Source organism: Sciurus vulgaris (assembly GCF_902686455.1).
Source record: "Sciurus vulgaris genome assembly, chromosome: 3".
NCBI lineage: Eukaryota > Metazoa > Chordata > Mammalia > Rodentia > Sciuridae > Sciurus > Sciurus vulgaris.
The window spans coordinates 22,534,717-22,554,721 of NC_136463.1; the positions used below are offsets into that span (position 1 = coordinate 22,534,717).

Genomic DNA, 20,005 nt, shown 5'->3' on the forward strand with positions numbered 1-20,005 from the left:
AAGCTGTCCAGGCTGACTTCACTCCTGGGATCCTCTTGCCTCAGCATTCTAAGTGTATGGTATTGCTGGCATGAGCCCTTCAGTCCCATAAAAATGTGTTCTTAGGAGAAAGGAAATGATATACCCCATTTTTGTACAATGACAAAATGCAGTGTGTAAAAAAATTAAAAGCTAAATTAAAAATAATAAAAAAAAGGATTCAGGTAAACTGAAATATTCCCTCAAAAATTAAAATGCAATTTCAGATAAGAAATAAATGAAGATATTTCAAGGACAAATACAGAGTCAGTCAATGAATGCTAGGTGGCCCTTTTTATTACTTTAAATACTACTCTGATTACATGTACCACTTCATATCAATCTGGTAATACTGCTTAACATACTCTTAAATATTTGAAAGCAACTGAATATTCATTGTAAAGTAATAGAGTTGAATTAAAAGTACGTTAATTTTCCTATCAACCTACATGGGTATTGTAGGGGTCTCTTCTTAGAGTAGTCTCTAAGTCTCTTCTTAGTGATGGGTTCAATATAAACTGATAAGTAGCCTCCCCGAAACTCCTGTGTTTAGGTAACATTGTTCAGAGGTGAAATAATTGGATTGTCATGGCTGTAAACTAAAGATTTCATCCCAGTTTGAAAGATCGGAGTGATATGTTCAGGCAGCTGGATCATGGCTGGTGGAGGTAGGCCAAGTGATATTCTTGGAGGTGGGTAGAAGTGATATTCTTGTGCTAAAGTCTGAGATGAAAGAGGACAAAACTAAAGATGAAAAGAAGTTGTGAATATCTAAGTAAGTTGCAGAAGGTAAATCTCAAAAAGTTTGTGTTTGTGATTACATTAGCTATACTTAGCTGTCGTTCAAAGTTATTTGAACTTTAATGCACTGGTATGGAGCAAAGCCCGGAACACTGATCTGTTCTTATCTATCAAGATAATTTTCTTGTATCTGTTAGGTTTTTAAGTCTTAAATGATTACTTTGTATCTGGTTAAACAAACAGCTGTTACTTATAAAAATATAGTCGACACCCTAAATATATGTGACTGGGCGTAAGTATGCATCTGACAACTTTGTCGAAGCCTTGTCCAAGTGTCATGGAAATGTCTATAAAATTAAAGTCCATGTAAGTTTACTGCCGAGATGACCAAAAAGTGCTTTTGTTTGTACTTTAAGGCCTCTCTTGTATCTCCTTGCTTTGACTATGTCCATTCCTGATCACCAACACTGTTTCCTAAGTGGATAAGAGATCTAAAGCTATCCTACCCTTTGATTTGTGTTAACCCATGCAGACCCATGGTCACTGTTACCATACACTCTGGATTCTAAATTGTACTTTGAATTTAAACTTAGTTAAACGTAAATCTTAGAGGGGCACTTTGACAGGTTGGTGTTCTCCAAACTAAAATTATCTGTAGTAAAATTCTCAGATTTGTATAGAAATAAAAAATCTGGTTCCTACTTATTCATGTCATTTGATATTTTATAGCTGGATAAAGCAACTTGTTGTCAATACGTTATATATACAATTTTATGTTACTCTTCACACTGCAATGGGAATTTAAATGTATTTTTGGAGGTATTAAGGGTCTGTTGAAAGGTGACACTGTAAAACATGGAAGCATTCTGCCACTTTTTCCACAAAAAGAAAGCTTAAAGCTCTCTCAGCCTGTCTTTGATTCATGTCTCAGCTGCGATGTTGTGTCCTGTCACTTGTGAGGAGCCCCTTGCCTGAGGCAGGGCTTCGCCTCCCACCCTACTCCATATGAAAACGGCTCCGACACAGGCTAGACTTCACCTCATTAAAAGTCATGCTCAAAAGACTGACTTTTGGCAGGGCACACCATCACACACCTGCAATCCCACGAGCTCCAGAGGCTGAAGCAGGAGGATCAGGAGTTCGAAGCCGGCCTCAGCAAAGGCAAGATGCTAAGCAACTCAGTGAGACCCTGTCTCTAAATAAAAATCAAAATAGGGCTGGGGAAGTGGCTCAGTGGGAGTTACCCTGAGCTCAATCCCTGCTACCAAAAAAGAAAAACACTGACTTTTGTTGTAAAGATTACTTTGATCTCGAACAGAATATATATATAATTAAGTAAAGGGTCAAGATTATAAATGTCAAAAAAAAGAAAAAAGAATTTAGTAAGGAGTGCATGGAGGGAGGTCTCTCCTATTTTGAATTTCCTTCTTCAGAGTGCAGGATTCTGTCTACAGAGATTTCCCACGGTGCTTTCTGCTCGAGTGGTCATATGCATCTAGGTGAGTCTGTCGGTCTGTTGGTTTCCCACAAGAATGAATTAAAATGCTAAAGATGAATGTGAAATGTTTACCCCTGCATTGCTCACACCTCAGTGGTCCCTGTTCAGAATCAGTTTCTCTGTTTTTAGATGCCATCAATTGAATTTTATTGATTTGGATGACTTCTGTGCTTAATTGAAATGAACATCAATTCATTTAATGGAGACAATGTACTGAGGAGGGTCTCAATTTGCATCCTGTCAGGATAAACTGAAGAGCATTAAAACTTGTGATGCACAGACCCTTCACCCGAGCAATTCAGTCCAAATTGTTCTTGGCAGGAACCAGGCATTGGCAGCTCTTAACGCTCCCCAGGTGATTCCAGTTGGAGCCAACTTTGAGAACCACAGGTTTTGAAACTATGATATTCACTGGCCTATCATGGTATTTCATGCTGGCTTTTGAGCTGTGCAAAACAGTGTTATCAAACTTCCTGAATTTATACAAAAATATTTCTTCTATGAATCAAAAAGCGAAACTTCTATTTCTTATTTTTCCCCTCTTTCTTGAATAATGAATCCAGTGAAATAATTCCACACTCAAAAGTTTCTTTATTTATCTATGTCACATTCTCCACGTTTACCAATACATGTCTTAACAATAAGAACCAGTGAAATGGGTGTTTGCCACCCAAGCTAACATGACAGAAAAATGGCAAGGGCCTTCTTCTTTAAATGATTGAATTCAGACATAACAAAGATACATCAGATGCCATCACAGAGATACCACATAGTCTCTGTCTGCCTGTTTCTTGACACACACAGGACCAACTGATGGGGAACAGCATTCCTCATTTTTAAGAACAGTAGTCACCTGGCCATTAGCAATCACAGTTTTAGCCCCTTTAAACTTTGACTCTATCCTCACTAGGAATATGCGTCAGCTAATATCCGTTCATGGAGAGATCTGTTTCCATTTTCTGATTTCGTTCTGTGTGTTTTTTATAAAATAACACCTAATCACTGAAATCCAATTGATGACTTTAAAAATTACAAAGGAGAGTACAGTTCACCTTAAGAATGCAGAGACAACTCAATAGAGGCAGCCAGGTGGCAGGTTATGAGTTGTACATGGCCAGTTCCCTGGAGCATCAAATGTGGATTGGCAAGGGTGTTCAGGAAACAAGACATGAATCAACATGGCCTGCTCAAACCACAAACACAATAAGCCAGAAACAGAAGGCAACAATTCTCAATCAAGTGGAGTGTTGAGGGATCTGAACCTCCTGGTGTTGCTGATCTGTGAAGCCATATCTCCTCAGAGGACCCATAAAAGACACTTTGGTCATTAGTTTCTTGGGAAAACAAAATATCCAATTTCACTGTGTGTGTTTCCACTCACAAAAGTTGTGTATATCCCATTAAGAGTTCTAGAAATGACATAATGATTGGGTAGGGAATGGGGAAGTGTCCTAAAGGCCGTCCTGCTCTCAGGCCAGGAGTCTGTGCAGCACATTCAAAACTTCTTTGCCCACAATAAACATCAAGAAAGAGCCATGAGATGAAAATTCAATTTTTTACTTTTCTGTTCCCATAAAGAAATAAGGGACATTGAAGGTGATATTTGCAAAGGGCACATAATACTTACTACCCACACTGACATTGATGCCACCAGACAGAGGCAGAATGTCATGTGACACCCGTTCTATGAGGAAGTAAAGATAGAAAGACACTTCAGAGATGACTTAAGAGAAGCAGAATGTGAATCCCATCACATCAGGGAAGGAAATCATGTTTTCCATAGAACCTGAAAATTGATATAAAAACAAACAGGACTAATTTGATAATTGACTATTTACTAATACAAACAATTGCAAGGAAAGTGTGTTGCATGTGACAACACCAGTCTCTTAGCAGGGTATAAAAGGGGATGTGGGGCAGAGAGACCTCCAAACCTTCCAAACCCACCTTCCTGAAAACATCCCCAGAACCTCCATCCTCTGACACCATGTGCAATTCCTGTTGTGGATCCTGCTGCTCCAGCCAGGGCTATGGCTGTTGCCAGCGCAGGTGCTGCCAGACCACCTGCTGCAGAACTACCTGCTGCCGCCCCAGCTGCTGCTGCAGCCCCTGCTGTGGTGGGTGCAGTGGCTGTGGAGGCTCCAGTGGCTGTGGTGGGTGCGGTGGCTGTGGCTCCTGCTGCTGCCGCCCCATCTGCTGTAGGACCACCTGCTGCCGCCCCAGCTGTTGTGGCTCCTGCTGCTGCAGCCCCTGCTGTGGTGGCTCCAGTGGCTGTGGAGGCTCCAGTGGCTGTGGTGGGTGCGGTGGCTGTGGCTCCTGCTGCTGCCGCCCCATCTGCTGTAGGACCACCTGCTGCAGGACCACCTGCTGCCGCCCCAGCTGTTGTGGCTCCTGCTGCTGCAGCCCCTGCTGTGGTGGCTCCAGTGGCTGTGGAGGCTCCAGTGGCTGTGGTGGGTGCAGTGGCTGTGGCTCCTGCTGCTGCCGCCCCATCTGCTGTAGGACCACCTGCTGCAGGACCACCTGCTGCCGCCCCAGCTGCTGTGGCTCCTGCTGATGCCACCCAACCTGCTGAGAGTCTGGGTGCTGCCAGCACACTTGCTGGCACCTGCCCCAGCTCCCTAATGTCCTGGCCTTCTAGGTCCTCTTGCTGCATCATCCAAAGCTGCCAGAACTCCTGATAAACAACACAGTGCTGCCCCCTCACCTGCTGACTTTCCAGCAGCTACCACCCCATTTATATCCACACCACCTGACTCTCTCCAGTCTGCTCCAGTGGTTCCTGCTACTGAGCACTCTGACCTCATCTCTGTTCCTCCTCAACCAGTATTCTCCATGGACCCCATCTATCAGCCTCCACATGATGGAACAACTGGACACAATTCCAACTGATTATATGAGAGAGTTTGGCGTCCAAATGCACTGCCCCTCCCCCACTGACTATGTCTCTCTCTTACCAATGTAAACAAGTTTGAATTTTCTCTATCCTCCCTCTACTGTCTCATTACCTCTTTGGATATTATTGCTCTCTGGCATGTTGTCTCATGTGGAGACAGAGCTACATCTTCAATAAATCTCAATTTTACTGGCATACACATTTACTGGCATCGTGTCTCTTTATTTTTCCCTTTTGAGTTGCTGTCCTACTCTGCCTATTTTTTTTTTGGTAGGACATCTCTCAAGCTTTAATAACCATCCATAACAGATAATCTGAGAGGCTCCACCTCTGTTCTGTGAGCATTTATCATTCTAATGCCCAGTAATGGTTTGGAAAGCCGTCACCTGTATGTACTGGTCTGACACTTTCTCTGCATGAGGAGCATCCCCTGTGCAAGAGGGCTAAAGCATCAAGGAGCAAAGTTCAGCAGGCAATTGGTGCACAGATGCTCCAGGTCAGTCTCCCCTGTGTAATCTTTTCAATCCTCTGTAGTTCCTCTGGGAACTGGAACTCCTATGACACCAGTGTTGTTCTGCTCACTGTCTACTGCCTTCTGACTATCCTGAATTGATTTCCAAATTTTCCACAGTGCTTCCTGTGATCATTTCCCAAACTTCTACTTCTAGGTTCTTTCTATCTGCTATATTTTCAAGGGAGCAGAGTCTAGGACCCATGTACTCCCATTCTCAATGTTGGTATTCTTCAACAACTCTTCAAACAACATGAATCAAGATCCAATGTTAGTTGGCCCATCTACTGAACTGATAAATCTTCTGAAGTGATTGCTATTTCTTTTTTTTTTTTTTTTTTTTCAGTGCTGGGGATTGAACCTTGTGCTTACGAGGCAAGCACTCTACCAACTGTGCTATATCCCCAGCCCAGCAATTGCTATTTCTTACCAATGTCTTCATAGATTCCTTTAAGATATCAGTGGATATATCACTATATCACTGGATCTCAAGGTTGGCATTCTTGATGGCCTCCACTCTTGTCTCTGAGTGATGGGTCTCAGCCTGTTGGCTGTTGAGTGGTGGTTGTACTCAGCTCTTCCCTTAATGCATCACTGTCACATTGCGGAACATGTAAAATAAGGTTGGTTAACCACAGAAAAGTTTGTGTCATTTTAACCTCAGTGCTGAATGCTGCCAAATACTATTGATTAGAAGGTAATTTTCAAAGACATAAAGACATAAACTGCTTTATTATTACCTTCATATCAATGGAATGAAATAGCTGAACCAATGCATATACAGAAACCAGGTTTATTTTCCTCATCCTTCTGGAGGTTTCAGTCATGAACAAATGGCACCCTTTCTATGGGTCTTTGCTGAGGACACCGAGTAGAAGATTTCCAAAGGCAAGAAGAATGATGTAGAACAAACTGCACCCATCACCATCTGGAAAGAAAAAGACACAGAGGCCTGGGGTCCCCTAGTACTTTTGTAGGGCCTGCTTCCAATGGCCTAATGTCTTCCCTGGAAACCTCACCTTTTCAAGGTCCACAATTCAGTTAGTCTTGGAGCCCAATGTTCACAATAAACATGAGAGTCAGGATCCATGTTCAAGAAACACCAGGAAGTAGAAAATGGTGGAGACACCTATAGACTGCTAAGCCCGTCTAGTCCAGAGTACTGAGACAAAGAGCAGAAATATGAAATATCTATACTGTCTATCCATTTAGAAGATCCAAACAATTCCATCCAGAAATTTTCTAGAACTACTAAATGAATTCAGCAAAGAAGGAGGATATAAAATTAACATCCATAAATCAGCCAAGTTCCTATAAATCAATGATGAACTCACTGAAGGAGAAATTAGGAAAATTACACCATTCACAATAGCATCTAAAAATATTTAGAAATAAATCTAAAATAAGAGGTGACAGGCCTCTGCAATCAAAACTATAGAAATAAATTGAAGAACACTTTAGAAGTTGGAAAGATCTCCATGCTCTTGGATAGCTTGAATTAACATTGTCAAAATAGCCATACTACCAATAGTGTTATGCAGATTTCACGCAATTCCTACTGCAATCCCAAGGACATTCTTCATAGAACCTGAGAAGGGAACCAAAAATTAATTTGGAAAAATAAGTCAACAGAATACCCAAAGCAATCATTTCAAAGAAAAGTGAAGCAGAAGGCATTTCATTACTACAACTTAAATTATATATAGAGTCATAGTAACAAAAACAACATTACAAAGGCATCAAAAACATACATTGGAGGAAAGATAGCCTCTTCAACAAATGGTGCTGTGATAACTAGAAATCCATATGTATCAAAATAAAATTAATCCTGTATCTCTCACCAAGCACAAAAGTCAACTCAAAGTGGATCAACTACTTAAACACTAGAACAGAGACCCTGCACCTAATAGAAGAAAATGTAGGCCCAAATCATCACCATGACAGCTTAGGAACTGACTGCCTTGACAAGACCCCTTGAGCAAGAAGAAGGAAAATCAAGAATCAGTCCATTGGATGGATTGAAACTAAAAAGCTTCTTCTCAGCAAAGGAAACAATCAATAACATGAAGAGAGAGCCTATAGAATGGGAGAAAACTTTTACCACACGAACTTCTGATGGAGCATTATTCTATAAGACATACAAAGAACTAAAAACTCAACACCAAAAAAAAAAAAAAGCACAATCAATACACAGGGTATGAATCTGAACAGAAACTTCACAGAAGAAGATATACAACTGATCGACAATATATGAAAAAAATGTTCAACATCTCTAACAATTAAAGAAATGCAAATCATAACTACTCCAAGATTTCATCTCAGTTCAGTCGGAATAGCAATTATCAAGAATACAAGCAACAATAAAGGTTGGCAAGGATGTCGGGAAAAGGTATACTTACACTTTGCGGTGGGACTGCCAATTGGTGCAACCGCTCTGGAAAGTAGTATGGAGATTCCTCAGAAAACTTGGAATGGAACCACCATTTCACTCAGCTATCCCAGTCTTTTGTTTATACACAAAGCACTTAAAATTCACTTGCAAAATTGATGCAGCAACATAAATGTTTACAGCCAATTGGTTCACAATAGCTAAATTATGGAACTAATCAAGATACCCTTCAACAGATGAAGGTGGTGGATCAGATCATCGCCCACCCCCACCCTGCATGGATGCAGCCAGGCACCCACTCCATGGGGTTCCAACAATGCCATCTGCTGGCTGTGGCTCCCCATCTACCAAAACCTTGGGACACCTCTGCCACCATCTTGGATTATCCCTGACACTGGCACTGCCATCTTTGTTTGGGCCAGCTTCCATCCTGGGACACCTGCTGGAGACTAAAAGCTCATTATCAAGGTACTTACAGGTTATCAACTGCTGCAGTCACCAACTTTGGAAGTGGTCACTCTCATCCAGGGATAAGAGCTAGGACTACAACGATCATCACCAAAGCCCTGCAGGTTTAGTTACATTTGAGGTATCCCTGAGAAGTGTGCTGATCACCAACATCTTGATGCAGAGGCAGGAGAGAGGTTGCAAGGAGTTGGTAGGCGGGAAGAGTGTGGGAGGGTATCTTGATCCCTGCTTATCCTGCAAACCATGCAGCACCCATCCAGATATCAGATACAACTCAGGCAGCACTTGCTGGGACCTGACATCAGCTTGGTCCACAACTCCACCAATCACCTGGTCCTGCCACTTTCACAATCAACAGGGCCCTCTGGCTACTCAACCCCCAGTCTCCTAACCATCCCCTAGCTACCAATCCAAACCAGTGCTTGCAAATGTATGACTGACCCACAGCTTTCAATAGCTGGTCCTGATTTGCTCAATACAAAACAGCTTTCTGAGTCAGACATACAGGTCATGGTGCTATAACTTCAGGACCTCTGGTACAGAAGTCCCTCACTGGGAAGTCAAAAGGGCAGGGGCAGAAATGATACAATTTAAAGACTGAATTATGGACCAGAAATTGTGGGGTCCATTACTGAGGGAAGGGGCTAAGACCAGGCTCCTGAATCATACGAATGGACACCAAAGAGAGTCCCCATGTGCACTCTCCTAGAAGGACTGGCAGTTGCTATAGCCTGCCTCCAGGATTCCCACCCCCATGTCTAAGCCTCTCACCTTAGTAGCTTTCATCATCCAAGGGTGGCGTCACCACCAAACTCCAGACGACCCCACCTGTCAGAAGAGAAGGAAAGCAGAGAAGATACTGAACTCCAACAGAAACAATTGCTCAATTTTCCTTCAAGACATTTTTCCCCTATTTTTTATTTATTTTTTCCCATATGGGTTCCCATTCTCATATCCCCATCCTATTTGAACTCAAGTACCTTTCATACATCAGGCTAGTGAAGACTGGAAGGATTGAACAGTATATTACGGTTTTGTTTTAGATTCTTTTTTTTTTTTTAACTGACTCTAGTTTCCTCTTATTTAGCTATTTCCTCAGAATCTCTTTCTGCCTTTTCTCCTGCTGACAACCAACTTCTTTAAATTTCTCTTTCACTCTTCTATGATCAAGTACCTCTGTATTTTCACTTCTTACCTCATTAACATCACATACTACAGCCTTCTGCCCTGCTCTTTTTTTCCACCATTTAGAAATTGTAGACCTGATTGCAAACCTATTGTTTTTGCTGTAGATAATAATTGAACACATCATATGTTTATTACAAAACTGTTAAAATTTTAAAAGGGGTTATTTGTTTTAAGGCTGCATATTCTTTGCATTGGGCACTGTTAATATTGATCTCCCCATTAAAGGCAAGGTATTAGAAACCTGCAGGGACACTAAATCTATTTGGTGGAAACTGTAATACCTCAGATAAACACTGGAAGAGGGGAAGATACAATAACAACATGAAAAAACAAGTGATGAAAGCACCTAAAACAAACCAAGATGCCATATTAATAGAATCCATTGACAGCATGGCAGAAGAAATGTCTGAAAAGGAGTTCAGAAAGTACAGAATTAAAATGATCTGTGAAGTAAAGGATGATATAAGACAGCAAATGCAGGCAACAAAAGATCACTTCAATACACAGTTCAAAGAACAAATGCAGGAAATAAAGCATTATTTCAATAAAGAGAGATTCAGAGAAAGAACCATACAGAAATCCTTGAAATGAAGGAAGCAATAAACCAAATAAAAACTCAATACAAAGCATCAACTACAGACTAGATCACTTAGAAGACAGAACCTCAGACAATGAAGAAATAATATTTAATCTTGAAAATAAATTTGACCACACAGAGAAGATGGTAAGAAATCATGAACAGAAAGTCAAAGAATTATGGAATTACATAGAAAGATCAAATTTGAGAACTCTGATAATTTTGGGATTACATAAAAAGATCAAATATGAGAGGAAAGCACAGAGATACAAACCAAAGGAATGAACAATCTATTCCATGAAATAATATCAGAAAATTTCCCAAACCTGAAAAATAAATGAAAAGCCAAATACGAGAGGCTTAAAGGACACCAAATACACAAAATTATAACAGATCCACACCAAGGAACAGTATAATGAAAATTCCCAACATATAAAACAAAGATAGAATCTTAAAGGTCACAAGAGAAAAGTATGAGATTACATATGGAGGAAACCAATACAGATATCAGCAGATTTCTCAGACCAGACCCTAAAAGCTAGAGGGGCTGAAACAACATATTTCAAGCCCTGAAAGAACATGGATGCCAACCAAGAATCTCATACCCAGCAAAACTAACCTTCAGATTTGATGACAAAATAAAATCCTTCCATGATAAACAAAAGTTCAAAGAGTTTAGTAGTACAAAGCCTGCACTACAGAACATTGTCAGTAAAATATTCCATGAGGTAGAAGTGAAAAACAACACAACGATGCAAGACAGCAAAGGGAGGAAATACACTAAAGGAAAAGTCAATCAAAGGAGAAACCAAGTCAAGTTAAAAATCAAAAATAAGCCAAAATGACTTGGAATACAAATCATATCTCAATAATTACCCTGAATAACCCTGAATGTTAATGACCTAAACTCATTAATCAAAAGATATCGACAAGCAGATTGGAATTTTGTAAAAGACCCACCATTATGCTTCCTCAAGAGACTAATCTCATAGGAAAGTGCATCCACAGACTGAGGGTGAAAGGATGGGAAAAAACATTTCATGCTCACAGACTCAGTAAAAAAGCAGGGATTTCCATCCTCACATTAGATAAAATGGACTTCAAGCCAAAGTTAGTCAGAAGGGAAAAAGAAAAACATTTCATACTGTTTAAGGGAATCATAAGTAAACAAGACATAACACTCATATATATTTATGCCCCAAACAATGGAACATCTATGCAGATGAAAAAAAAAAAAAAACTTTCTTAATTTCAGGAATCATATAGACCACAATACAATAATACTAGATGACTTTAATACATCTCTCTCATCAATGGATATATCTTCAAAAAAGAAAAATACAAAGAAACCATATAGAATAGATTTAGTTTATATTAGGTAGAAGGGAGTGATGGAGGGGGAAGGGGTATGGGGGTAGGAAGGATAGTAGAGAGAAACAGACATTATTACCTCATGTACATATATGGCTGCACGACTGATGAGATACTGCGATATGTATAAGCAGAAAAATTGAGACATTATAATCCATTTAAGAATGATCTATCAAAATGTACAAATGCATTCTACTGTCATGTAAAACTAATTAGAACAAATAAAAAATATCGATAACAAAAAATAAAAAGCTATAGAACTCAATAATACAATCAATAATTCAGAATTAACAGAAATATATAGAATATTCCATCCATCAACCAATGAATAAACTTTTTCTCAGCAGCACATGGATACTTCTCTAAACAGACCATATATTATACCACTAAGCAACTCTTACCAAATACAAAAAATAGAGATACTATCTTGCATTCTGAATATGAGATCATAAGAAATAAAATTAGAAACCAATGATAAAATAAAAAATAGAAAATACTCCAACACCTGGAGACTAAATAATAAGCTATTGAATGATGCATGAATATTAGAAGACATCTGGGAGAAGATAAAAAAAAATCTAAATGATTTACCTAAAAAAGGTAAATTTAGATTTCCCTAAAAAAGGTAAATGAGAACATAATACAACATATCAAAATCTCTGGGACACTAAGAAAGCAGTACTAAGAGTAAAGTTCATTGTATTGAGTTCATTTGATAAAATAATAAAAAGTCAACACATAAATGACCTAACATTACATCTCAAAGCCTTAGAAAAAGAACAGATCAACATCAAAAATAGAAGACAAAAAATAATTAAAATCAAAGCTCATATCAATGAAATAAAAACGAAAGAAACAATTGAAAAATAGACAAAACAAAAAGTTGATTCTTTTATAAAATAAACAAAATTGATAAGCACCTACTCATGCTAACAAAGAGGAGAGAGAAAACCCAAAGGACTAAAACTCCTGATGAAAAATGAAACATCACAATGGGCACAACATCACAATGGAAATACAGAAGATAATGAGAAACTATTTTGAAAATTTATACTCCAATAAAATAGAAAGTGTTGAAGACATTGACAAATTTCAAGAGACATATGATCTACCTAAACTGAATCAGGAGGACATACATGATTTAAACAGAACATTTTCAAGTAATGAAATAGAAAGCACCATCAAAAGCATATCAATCAAGAAAAGCCCAGGACCAGATGGACTCTCAGGCAAGTTCTACAAGATCTTCAAAGAAGAATTAACACCAATACTTCTCAAATTATTCCATGAAATAGAAAAGGAGAGAACCCTTTCAAACTCATTTTATGAGGCTAATATCACTCTGATACCAAAAGCAGACAAAAACACATCAAGGAAAGAAAACTTCAGACCAATATCCCTGATGAACATAGATGCAAAAATTCTCCATAAAATTCTGGCAAATCACATACAAAAACATATTAAAAACATAGTGTGCCACAATCAACTGGGGTTCATCCCAGGGATGCAGAGTAGGTTGAACATTTGGAAAACAATGTAATTCATCATATCAAAAGACTTAAAAACAAGAATCATATGATCATCTCAATAGATACAGTAATACATTTGACAAAATACAGCATCCCTTAATGTTCAAAACACTAGAAAAACTAGGGATAGTAGGAACATACCTCAACAACACAAAAGTCATATATGCTAAACCCATAACCAACATAATTCTAAACAGAGAAAAAACTGAAAGCTTTTCCTCTAAAAACTGGAACAAGACAAGGATACGCTTTCACCACTTTTATTCAACATTGTCCTTGAAACTCTAGCCAGAGCAATTAGACAGAAGAAAGATATTAAAGGTATACAAATATGTAACTCAAACTATGACTATTTGCTGATATGATTCTATATTTAGAAAATCCAAAAAATTCACCAAAAAAATTCTAGAACTAATAAATGAACTCAGCAAAGTACCAGGATATAAAATCAATACCCTTAAATCAAATGCATTCCTATACATCAGTAATGAATCCATTGAAAGAGAAATAAAGAAAACTACCCCATTCACAGTAGCCTAAAAAAAAATAAAAATAAAAAAATACTTGGGAATCAATCTAACAAAAGAGGTGAAAGAACTCTACAATGAAAACCACAGGACATTAAAGAAAGAAATTGAAGAAAATCTTAGAAGATGGAAAGACCTCCCATGTTCCTAGATAGACAGAATTAATATCATCAAAGTGGCCATACTACCAAAAGTACTATACAATTTAATACAATTCCTATTAAAATCCCAACAATGTTCTTCATAGAACTATGAAAAAGAAAAAGCTATCATGAAATTCATTTGGAAAAATAAGGGACCCAGAATAACCAAAGCATTCCTCAACAGGAAAAGTAAAGCAGGAGGCATCACAATCCCAGACTTCAATTATACTACAGAGCTATAGTAATAAAAACAGCATAGTACTGGCACCAAAACAGACATATAGACACCATTGGTACAGAATAGAAGACACAGAGACAAACCCACATAAATACAGGTATCTCATGCTAGACAAAGGTGCCAAAAAACATTCACTGGAGAAAATATAGCTTATTAAACAAATGGTTCAGGGAAAAATGAAAGCCATATGTAACAAAATGAAATCAAACCTTTGTCTATCACCCTGCACAAAACTCAACTTACTATGGATCAAAGACTCAGCCACTAGACCAGACCCTGTGACTACTAAAAGAAAAAGTGGGCCCAAATCTTCACCATGTTCACCTAGGATCTGATATCCTTAACAAGACCCCTAAAGGGCAGTTAAATCAAGAATCAATATATGGGAGTGACTCAAAATGCAAAGCTTTTTGTCTGAAAAAGAAACAATCATGTGAAGAGAAAGCCTACAGATTGGGAGAAAATCTTTACCACATTCACCTCAGAGCATTAATCTCTAGGCTATTCCAAGAAATCAAAAAACTTAACACCATACAAAGAAACAACCCAATCAAGAAATGGGCTAAGGAACTGAACAGATACCTCACAGAAGAAAATAGACAATCCATCATCAAATATATGAAAAAAGGATCAACATCTCTAGCAATTAGAGAAATGCAAATTAAAACTACTCTCATTTCATCTCACTTCAAATAAATGGCAATTATCAAGAATACAAGCAGCAATAAATGTTGGTGAGGATATGGGGGAAAAGGTACACTCATACATTGCTGGTGGGATTGCAAAATGGTGCAACCATTATGGAAAACAGTATGGTGATTCCTCAGAAAACTTGGAATGGAGCCATCATTTGACCCAGTTATCTCACTCCTCGACTTACATCCAAAGGATATAAAATCAATACACTACAGTGACACAACCACATCAATATTTATAGCAGCTCAATTCACAATAGCTAAAGTATGAAACCAACATTTGTGCCCTTCAACAGATGAATGGAGATATATGTGTGTGTATATATATATATACATATATATATATATATATATATCATGGAATATTAGTAAGATTTAAATAAGAATGAAATTATGGCATTTGTTGGTAAATGAATGGAGTTGGAGAATATCATGTTAAGTGAAATAAGCCAAACCCCAAAACCCAAAGGCAGATTGTTTTCTCTAATATGAGGAGAGTAATTCATAATAAGGGGTGGGGGAGTTAGGGAAGAATAGTTATTTTATATTACATAGAGGGGAGAGGGGAAAGGGTAAGGGGCTGGAAGGATAGTACATTAAAACAGACATTATTATCTCATGTACATACATGACTGCAAGACCGACATGATCTTAAAATATATATCATCAGAAAAATGAGACATTAACACTCCATTTACGAATGGCCTAACAAAATGTATGAATGCATTCTGCTCTCATGCACAGCTAATTAGAACGAATTTTAAAACTTAATAAAAATAAAAGAGTGGGGCAACTCCAGTGAGACAGCCAGGGGAGGTTATGACTTGTATAAGGGCAGGTTCTCTTGAGCATCAAATGTGGATTGGCAAGGGTGTTCTGGAAACAAGACATGAGTCAACAGGGCCTGTTCAAACCACAAACACAGGGAGCCAGAAACAAAAAAAAACAATTCTCAACCAAGTGAAGTATTGTGGAACCTGAACCTCTCAGTGTTGCTAATCTCTGCAGCCATATCTCCTCAGAGGACACATAAAAATATATTTTAGCCTTTTGTTTTTTGGGAAAACAAAACATCCAAGTTTCACTATGTGTGTTTCCACTCAAAAAATTCTGTACATACCATTAAGAGATGTAGAAGAGAGGAAGAGAGGTAATGATTGGGTAGGGAAGGGGGAAGGGACCCAGTGGCCTTTCTGCTCTCATGCCAGGGGTCTGTGTTGCACATTCCAAGCTTCTTTGTCCACCAGTTGCATAATGAGGACACAAGTGGTGAAAATCCAGCTGCTCACTTCTGTGTCCCCAGAAAACATATGGACACTGAAGTCAACCTTTACCAAGGGCAGGCTTGACCTCCTACCCACACTGACATTAAAGCCCACTGACAGAGGCAGAATGTCATGTGACATCCTCTCTGTGAGGAAGGAGAAATAGAAAGACACTTCAGAGGTGACTCAGGAAGTGCTGACGAATGAATCCAATCATATCAGGAAAGGAGATCATGTTTTCCTGGCCACCTGAAATTGAAATCCAAAACAAACTGACCAATTTGATAATTGCCTATTTACTAATACATACAAGGACAGGGAAGGAGTATTACATGTGAAGACAGCAGCCCCTTAGCAGGGTATAAAATGGGATGTGAGGAAGAGAGACCTCCAAACCTCCCAAACTCACCTTCCTGGAAAGATTCCCACAACCTCCATCCTCTGACACCATGTGCAATTCCTGTTGTGGATCCTGCTGCTCTGGCCAGGGCTGTGGCTGCTGCCAGCCCAGGTGCTGCCAGACCACCTGCTGCAGGACCACCTGCTGCCGCCCCAGCTGCTGCTGCAGCCCCTGCTGTGGTGGGTGCAGTGGCTGTGGAGGCTCCAGTTGCTGTGGCTCCTGCTGCTGCCGCCCCATCTGCTGTAGGACCACCTGCTGCCGCCCCAGCTGCTGTGGCTCCTGCTGCTGTAGTCCCTGCTGTGGTGGGTACAGTGGCTGTGGTGGGTCCAGTGGCTGTGGCTCCTGCTGCTGCCGCCCCATCTGCTGTAGAACCACCTGCTGCAGGACCACCTGCTGCCGCCCCAGCTGCTGTGGCTCCAGCTGCTGCAGCCCCTGCTGTGGTGGCTCCAGTAGCTGTGGTGGGTGCGGTGGCTGTGGCTCCTGCTGCTGCCGCCCCATCTGCTGTAGGACCACCTGCTGCAGGACCACCTGCTGCCGCCCCAGCTGCTGTGGCTCCTGCTGATGCCGCCCAACCTACTGAGAGTCTGGATGCTGCCAGTACTCTTGCTGGCACCCACCCCAGCTCCCTAATGGCCTGGCCCTGTAGGCCCTCCTGCTGCATCACCCAAAGCTGCCAGAACACCTGCTGCAGAACCCAGTGCTGCCCCCTCACCTGCTGGCTTTCCAACTGCTGCCACCCCATTTCTGTCCACACCACCTGACCCTCCCCAGTCTGCTCCAGTGGTTCCTGCTACTGAGCACTCTGACCTCATCTCTGTTCCTCCTCAACCAATATTCTCCATAGACCCCATCTATCAGCCCCTACATGATGGAACAACTGGACACAATTCCAACTGATTATATGAGAGAGTTTGGCGTCCAAATGCACTGCCCCTCCCCCACTGACTTTTCTGTCTTACCAATGTAAACAAGTTTGAATTTTCTCTATCCTCCCTCTACTGTCTCATTACCTCTTTGGATATTATTGCTCTCTGGCATGTTGTCTCATGTGGAGACAGAGCTACATCTTCAATAAATCTAAATTTTACTAGCATACACATTTACTGGCATCGTGTCTCTTTATTTTTCCCTTTTGAGTTGCTGACCTACTCTGCCTTTTTTTGATAGGATGCCTATCAAGATTTAAATGCCACAGCACAGCATCTGAGAGGCTCCACCTCTGTTCTGTGAGCATTTGTCATGATCTCCAGTAATGGTTTGGAAAGGAAGCACCTGGGAATCCCTGCCTAAGGACTTTCTCTGGATGAAGAGCATCCTCTTTATTATTACGTTCATATTAATTGAATGAAATAGCTGAACCAATGCATATACAGAAATCAGGTTTATTTTTCTCATTATTCTGGTGGTTCCAATCGTGACCAAGTGGTACCCTTTCTATGGGTCTTTGCTGAGGACACTGAGTAGCAAAGGCTAGAAGTGTCTCATAGATTACACTGCACCCCTCACCCCCTGAAAAAAAAAAAGAAAGAGCTGAAGTCTCCCAGTACCTTTTTAGGGTCTGCTTCCAGTGGCCTAATGGATTCCCTGGAAACCTTACCTTTTCAAGGTCCACAGCACCTCCCAATTTGGTCAGTCTAGGAGGCTAACATTGACAATAAGCATGAGAGTCACTATCCATGTTCAAGGCACAGTACTTGTGAACACCAAGAAGGAGGAAACGGTGGAGCCACCTACAGACTGCAATCCCTAGTTAGTTCAGATCATTGAGCCACAAAATAGAAATATAAAAGATCTATACTAACTCCATATTTAGAAGATCTAAAGATTCCACCAGAAATCTTCTAGAACTATTGAATGAATTCAACAAGGTAGCAGGACATAAAATTAACACCCATCAATCAGTCGTGTTCCTATATATCAATGATGAACCGGCTGAGAGAGAAATTGGGAAAACTACCCCATTAACAATAGCATCAAAAAATCCTTGAAAATCAATTCAAAAGAAGAGGTGACAGACCTCTTCAATCAAAACTACAGAACACTAAAGAAAGAAATTAAAGACCTTAGAGGATGGAAAGATCTCCCATGCTCTTGGATAGTTTGAATTAGATCAACAATATATGAAAAAAATGTTCAACATCTCTAACAATTAAAAAAATGCAAATCATAACTACTCCAAGATTTCATCTCACTCTAGTCAGAATGGCAATTATCAAGAATAGAAGCAATAATAAATGTTGGTAAGGATGTGGGGAAAAGGTACACTCATACATTGCTGGTGGGACTGCCAACTGGTGCAACCACTCTGAAGAGCATCATGGCGATTCCTTAGAAAACTTGGAATGGAACCACCATTTGACCCAGCTATCTCACTCCTCCGATTATACCCAAAGGACTTAAAATCTCCATACTACAGAGATGCAGTCACATCAATATTTATAGCAGCTTGAATCTCATTAGCTAATCCATGGAACCTACCTATGAGCCCTTCAATAGATGAATGGATAAAGAAAATGTGGTGGCAGGCTGGCACCCACCCCCACTGAGGGCAAATCCAGCCCAGTGCCTGCTCTGTGTGGATCCAGGGCTGCCACATGCCTAGCTACAGTTCCCCATCTATCAACAGGTTGGGACACCTCTGCTGCCATCTTGAATTATCCCTGCTGCTGCCATCTTTAGTTGGGGCAACTTCCATCTTGGGACACCTTCCAAGAACTAGAAGTTCATTTTCAAGATACCTACATGTTAGCCACAGCTGCAGTCACCAACCTGGAATGTGTCCCCTTTCATCAAGGGATAAGAGTCAGGACCTGAAAGATCATCACCAAAGGGGTCCAGCAGGCTTGGATACATCTGAGGTATCCCTGAGAGATGTGTTAATAACCACCATCTTGTTACAGAGGCAGAAGAGAGCATTGCAAGGGGTTGGTAGGTGGGAAGGATGTGTGAAGGCATCTTGACCCTGGCTCATGCAGTCAACTATCTGGTGCCCACCTGGATCCCAGAGACAATTTAGGCAGCACTTGCTGGGACCCAACATCAGCCTAGTCCACAACTTCACCAATTACCTGGTGCAGCTGGTTTGACAATCAAAAGGTCCCCCTGGCTACTCAACCCACAGTCTCCTAACCATACCCTAGACACCAGTTTGACCCGGTGCTTGCAGTTACATGACTGGCCCACAGCTTTCAATGACTGGTCCTGATTTTCTCAATACAGAATAGCTTTCTGAGACCAGCATAAATTTCCCAGCACTCAACATTCAGAATCTCCGGAACAGAGGTCCCTCACTGGGAGCTCAAAAGGGCAGGGGAAGGAGAGATACAATTTAGAGACTAAATTATAGACCAGGAATTGTGGTGTCCACAAGTGAAGAAAGGAGCAAGACCAGGCTCCTGTATCACATGAGTGGATGCCAAAGGAGAGTCCTGGGTGCAGTCTTCCAGAGGACTGGCAGTTGCTATAGCCTGCCTCCAGGAGTCCCACCTCCGTGTCTAATCCTCTCACCATAGTAGCTTTCACCACCCAAGGGTGGAGTTACCAGCAAACTCCAG

At 40.4% G+C, this 20,005-nt stretch overlaps 3 protein-coding genes across 10 annotated transcripts in view; all 3 read left to right on the top strand.

Annotated features, from left to right (window-relative positions):
• Nucleotides 1-17,348, top strand: part of LOC306657561 (uncharacterized protein) — a gene marked incomplete at both ends in the record, with an annotated part of 58,571 nt that extends 41,223 nt beyond the window's left edge. The window contains 2 exons of the mRNA XM_079133696.1: nt 16,802-16,909; nt 17,098-17,348. Coding sequence (XP_078989822.1) covers nt 16,802-16,909; nt 17,098-17,348 — 359 coding nt within the window. The remainder of the gene's footprint in view (nt 1-16,801; nt 16,910-17,097) is intronic.
• LOC306657133 (uncharacterized protein) overlaps nt 1-20,005 on the top strand; it is a gene marked incomplete at both ends in the record, with an annotated part of 516,259 nt that overhangs the window by 474,641 nt on the left and 21,613 nt on the right. The gene's annotated exons all lie outside the window — the stretch shown is intronic.
• LOC306657139 (uncharacterized protein) lies at nt 4,245-4,811 on the top strand (the record flags this gene model as incomplete). The annotated part of the gene is made up of 1 exon (XM_079132886.1): nt 4,245-4,811. The coding sequence occupies one exon, from the start codon at nt 4,245-4,247 to the stop codon at nt 4,809-4,811; it is 567 nt and encodes a 188-aa protein (XP_078989012.1).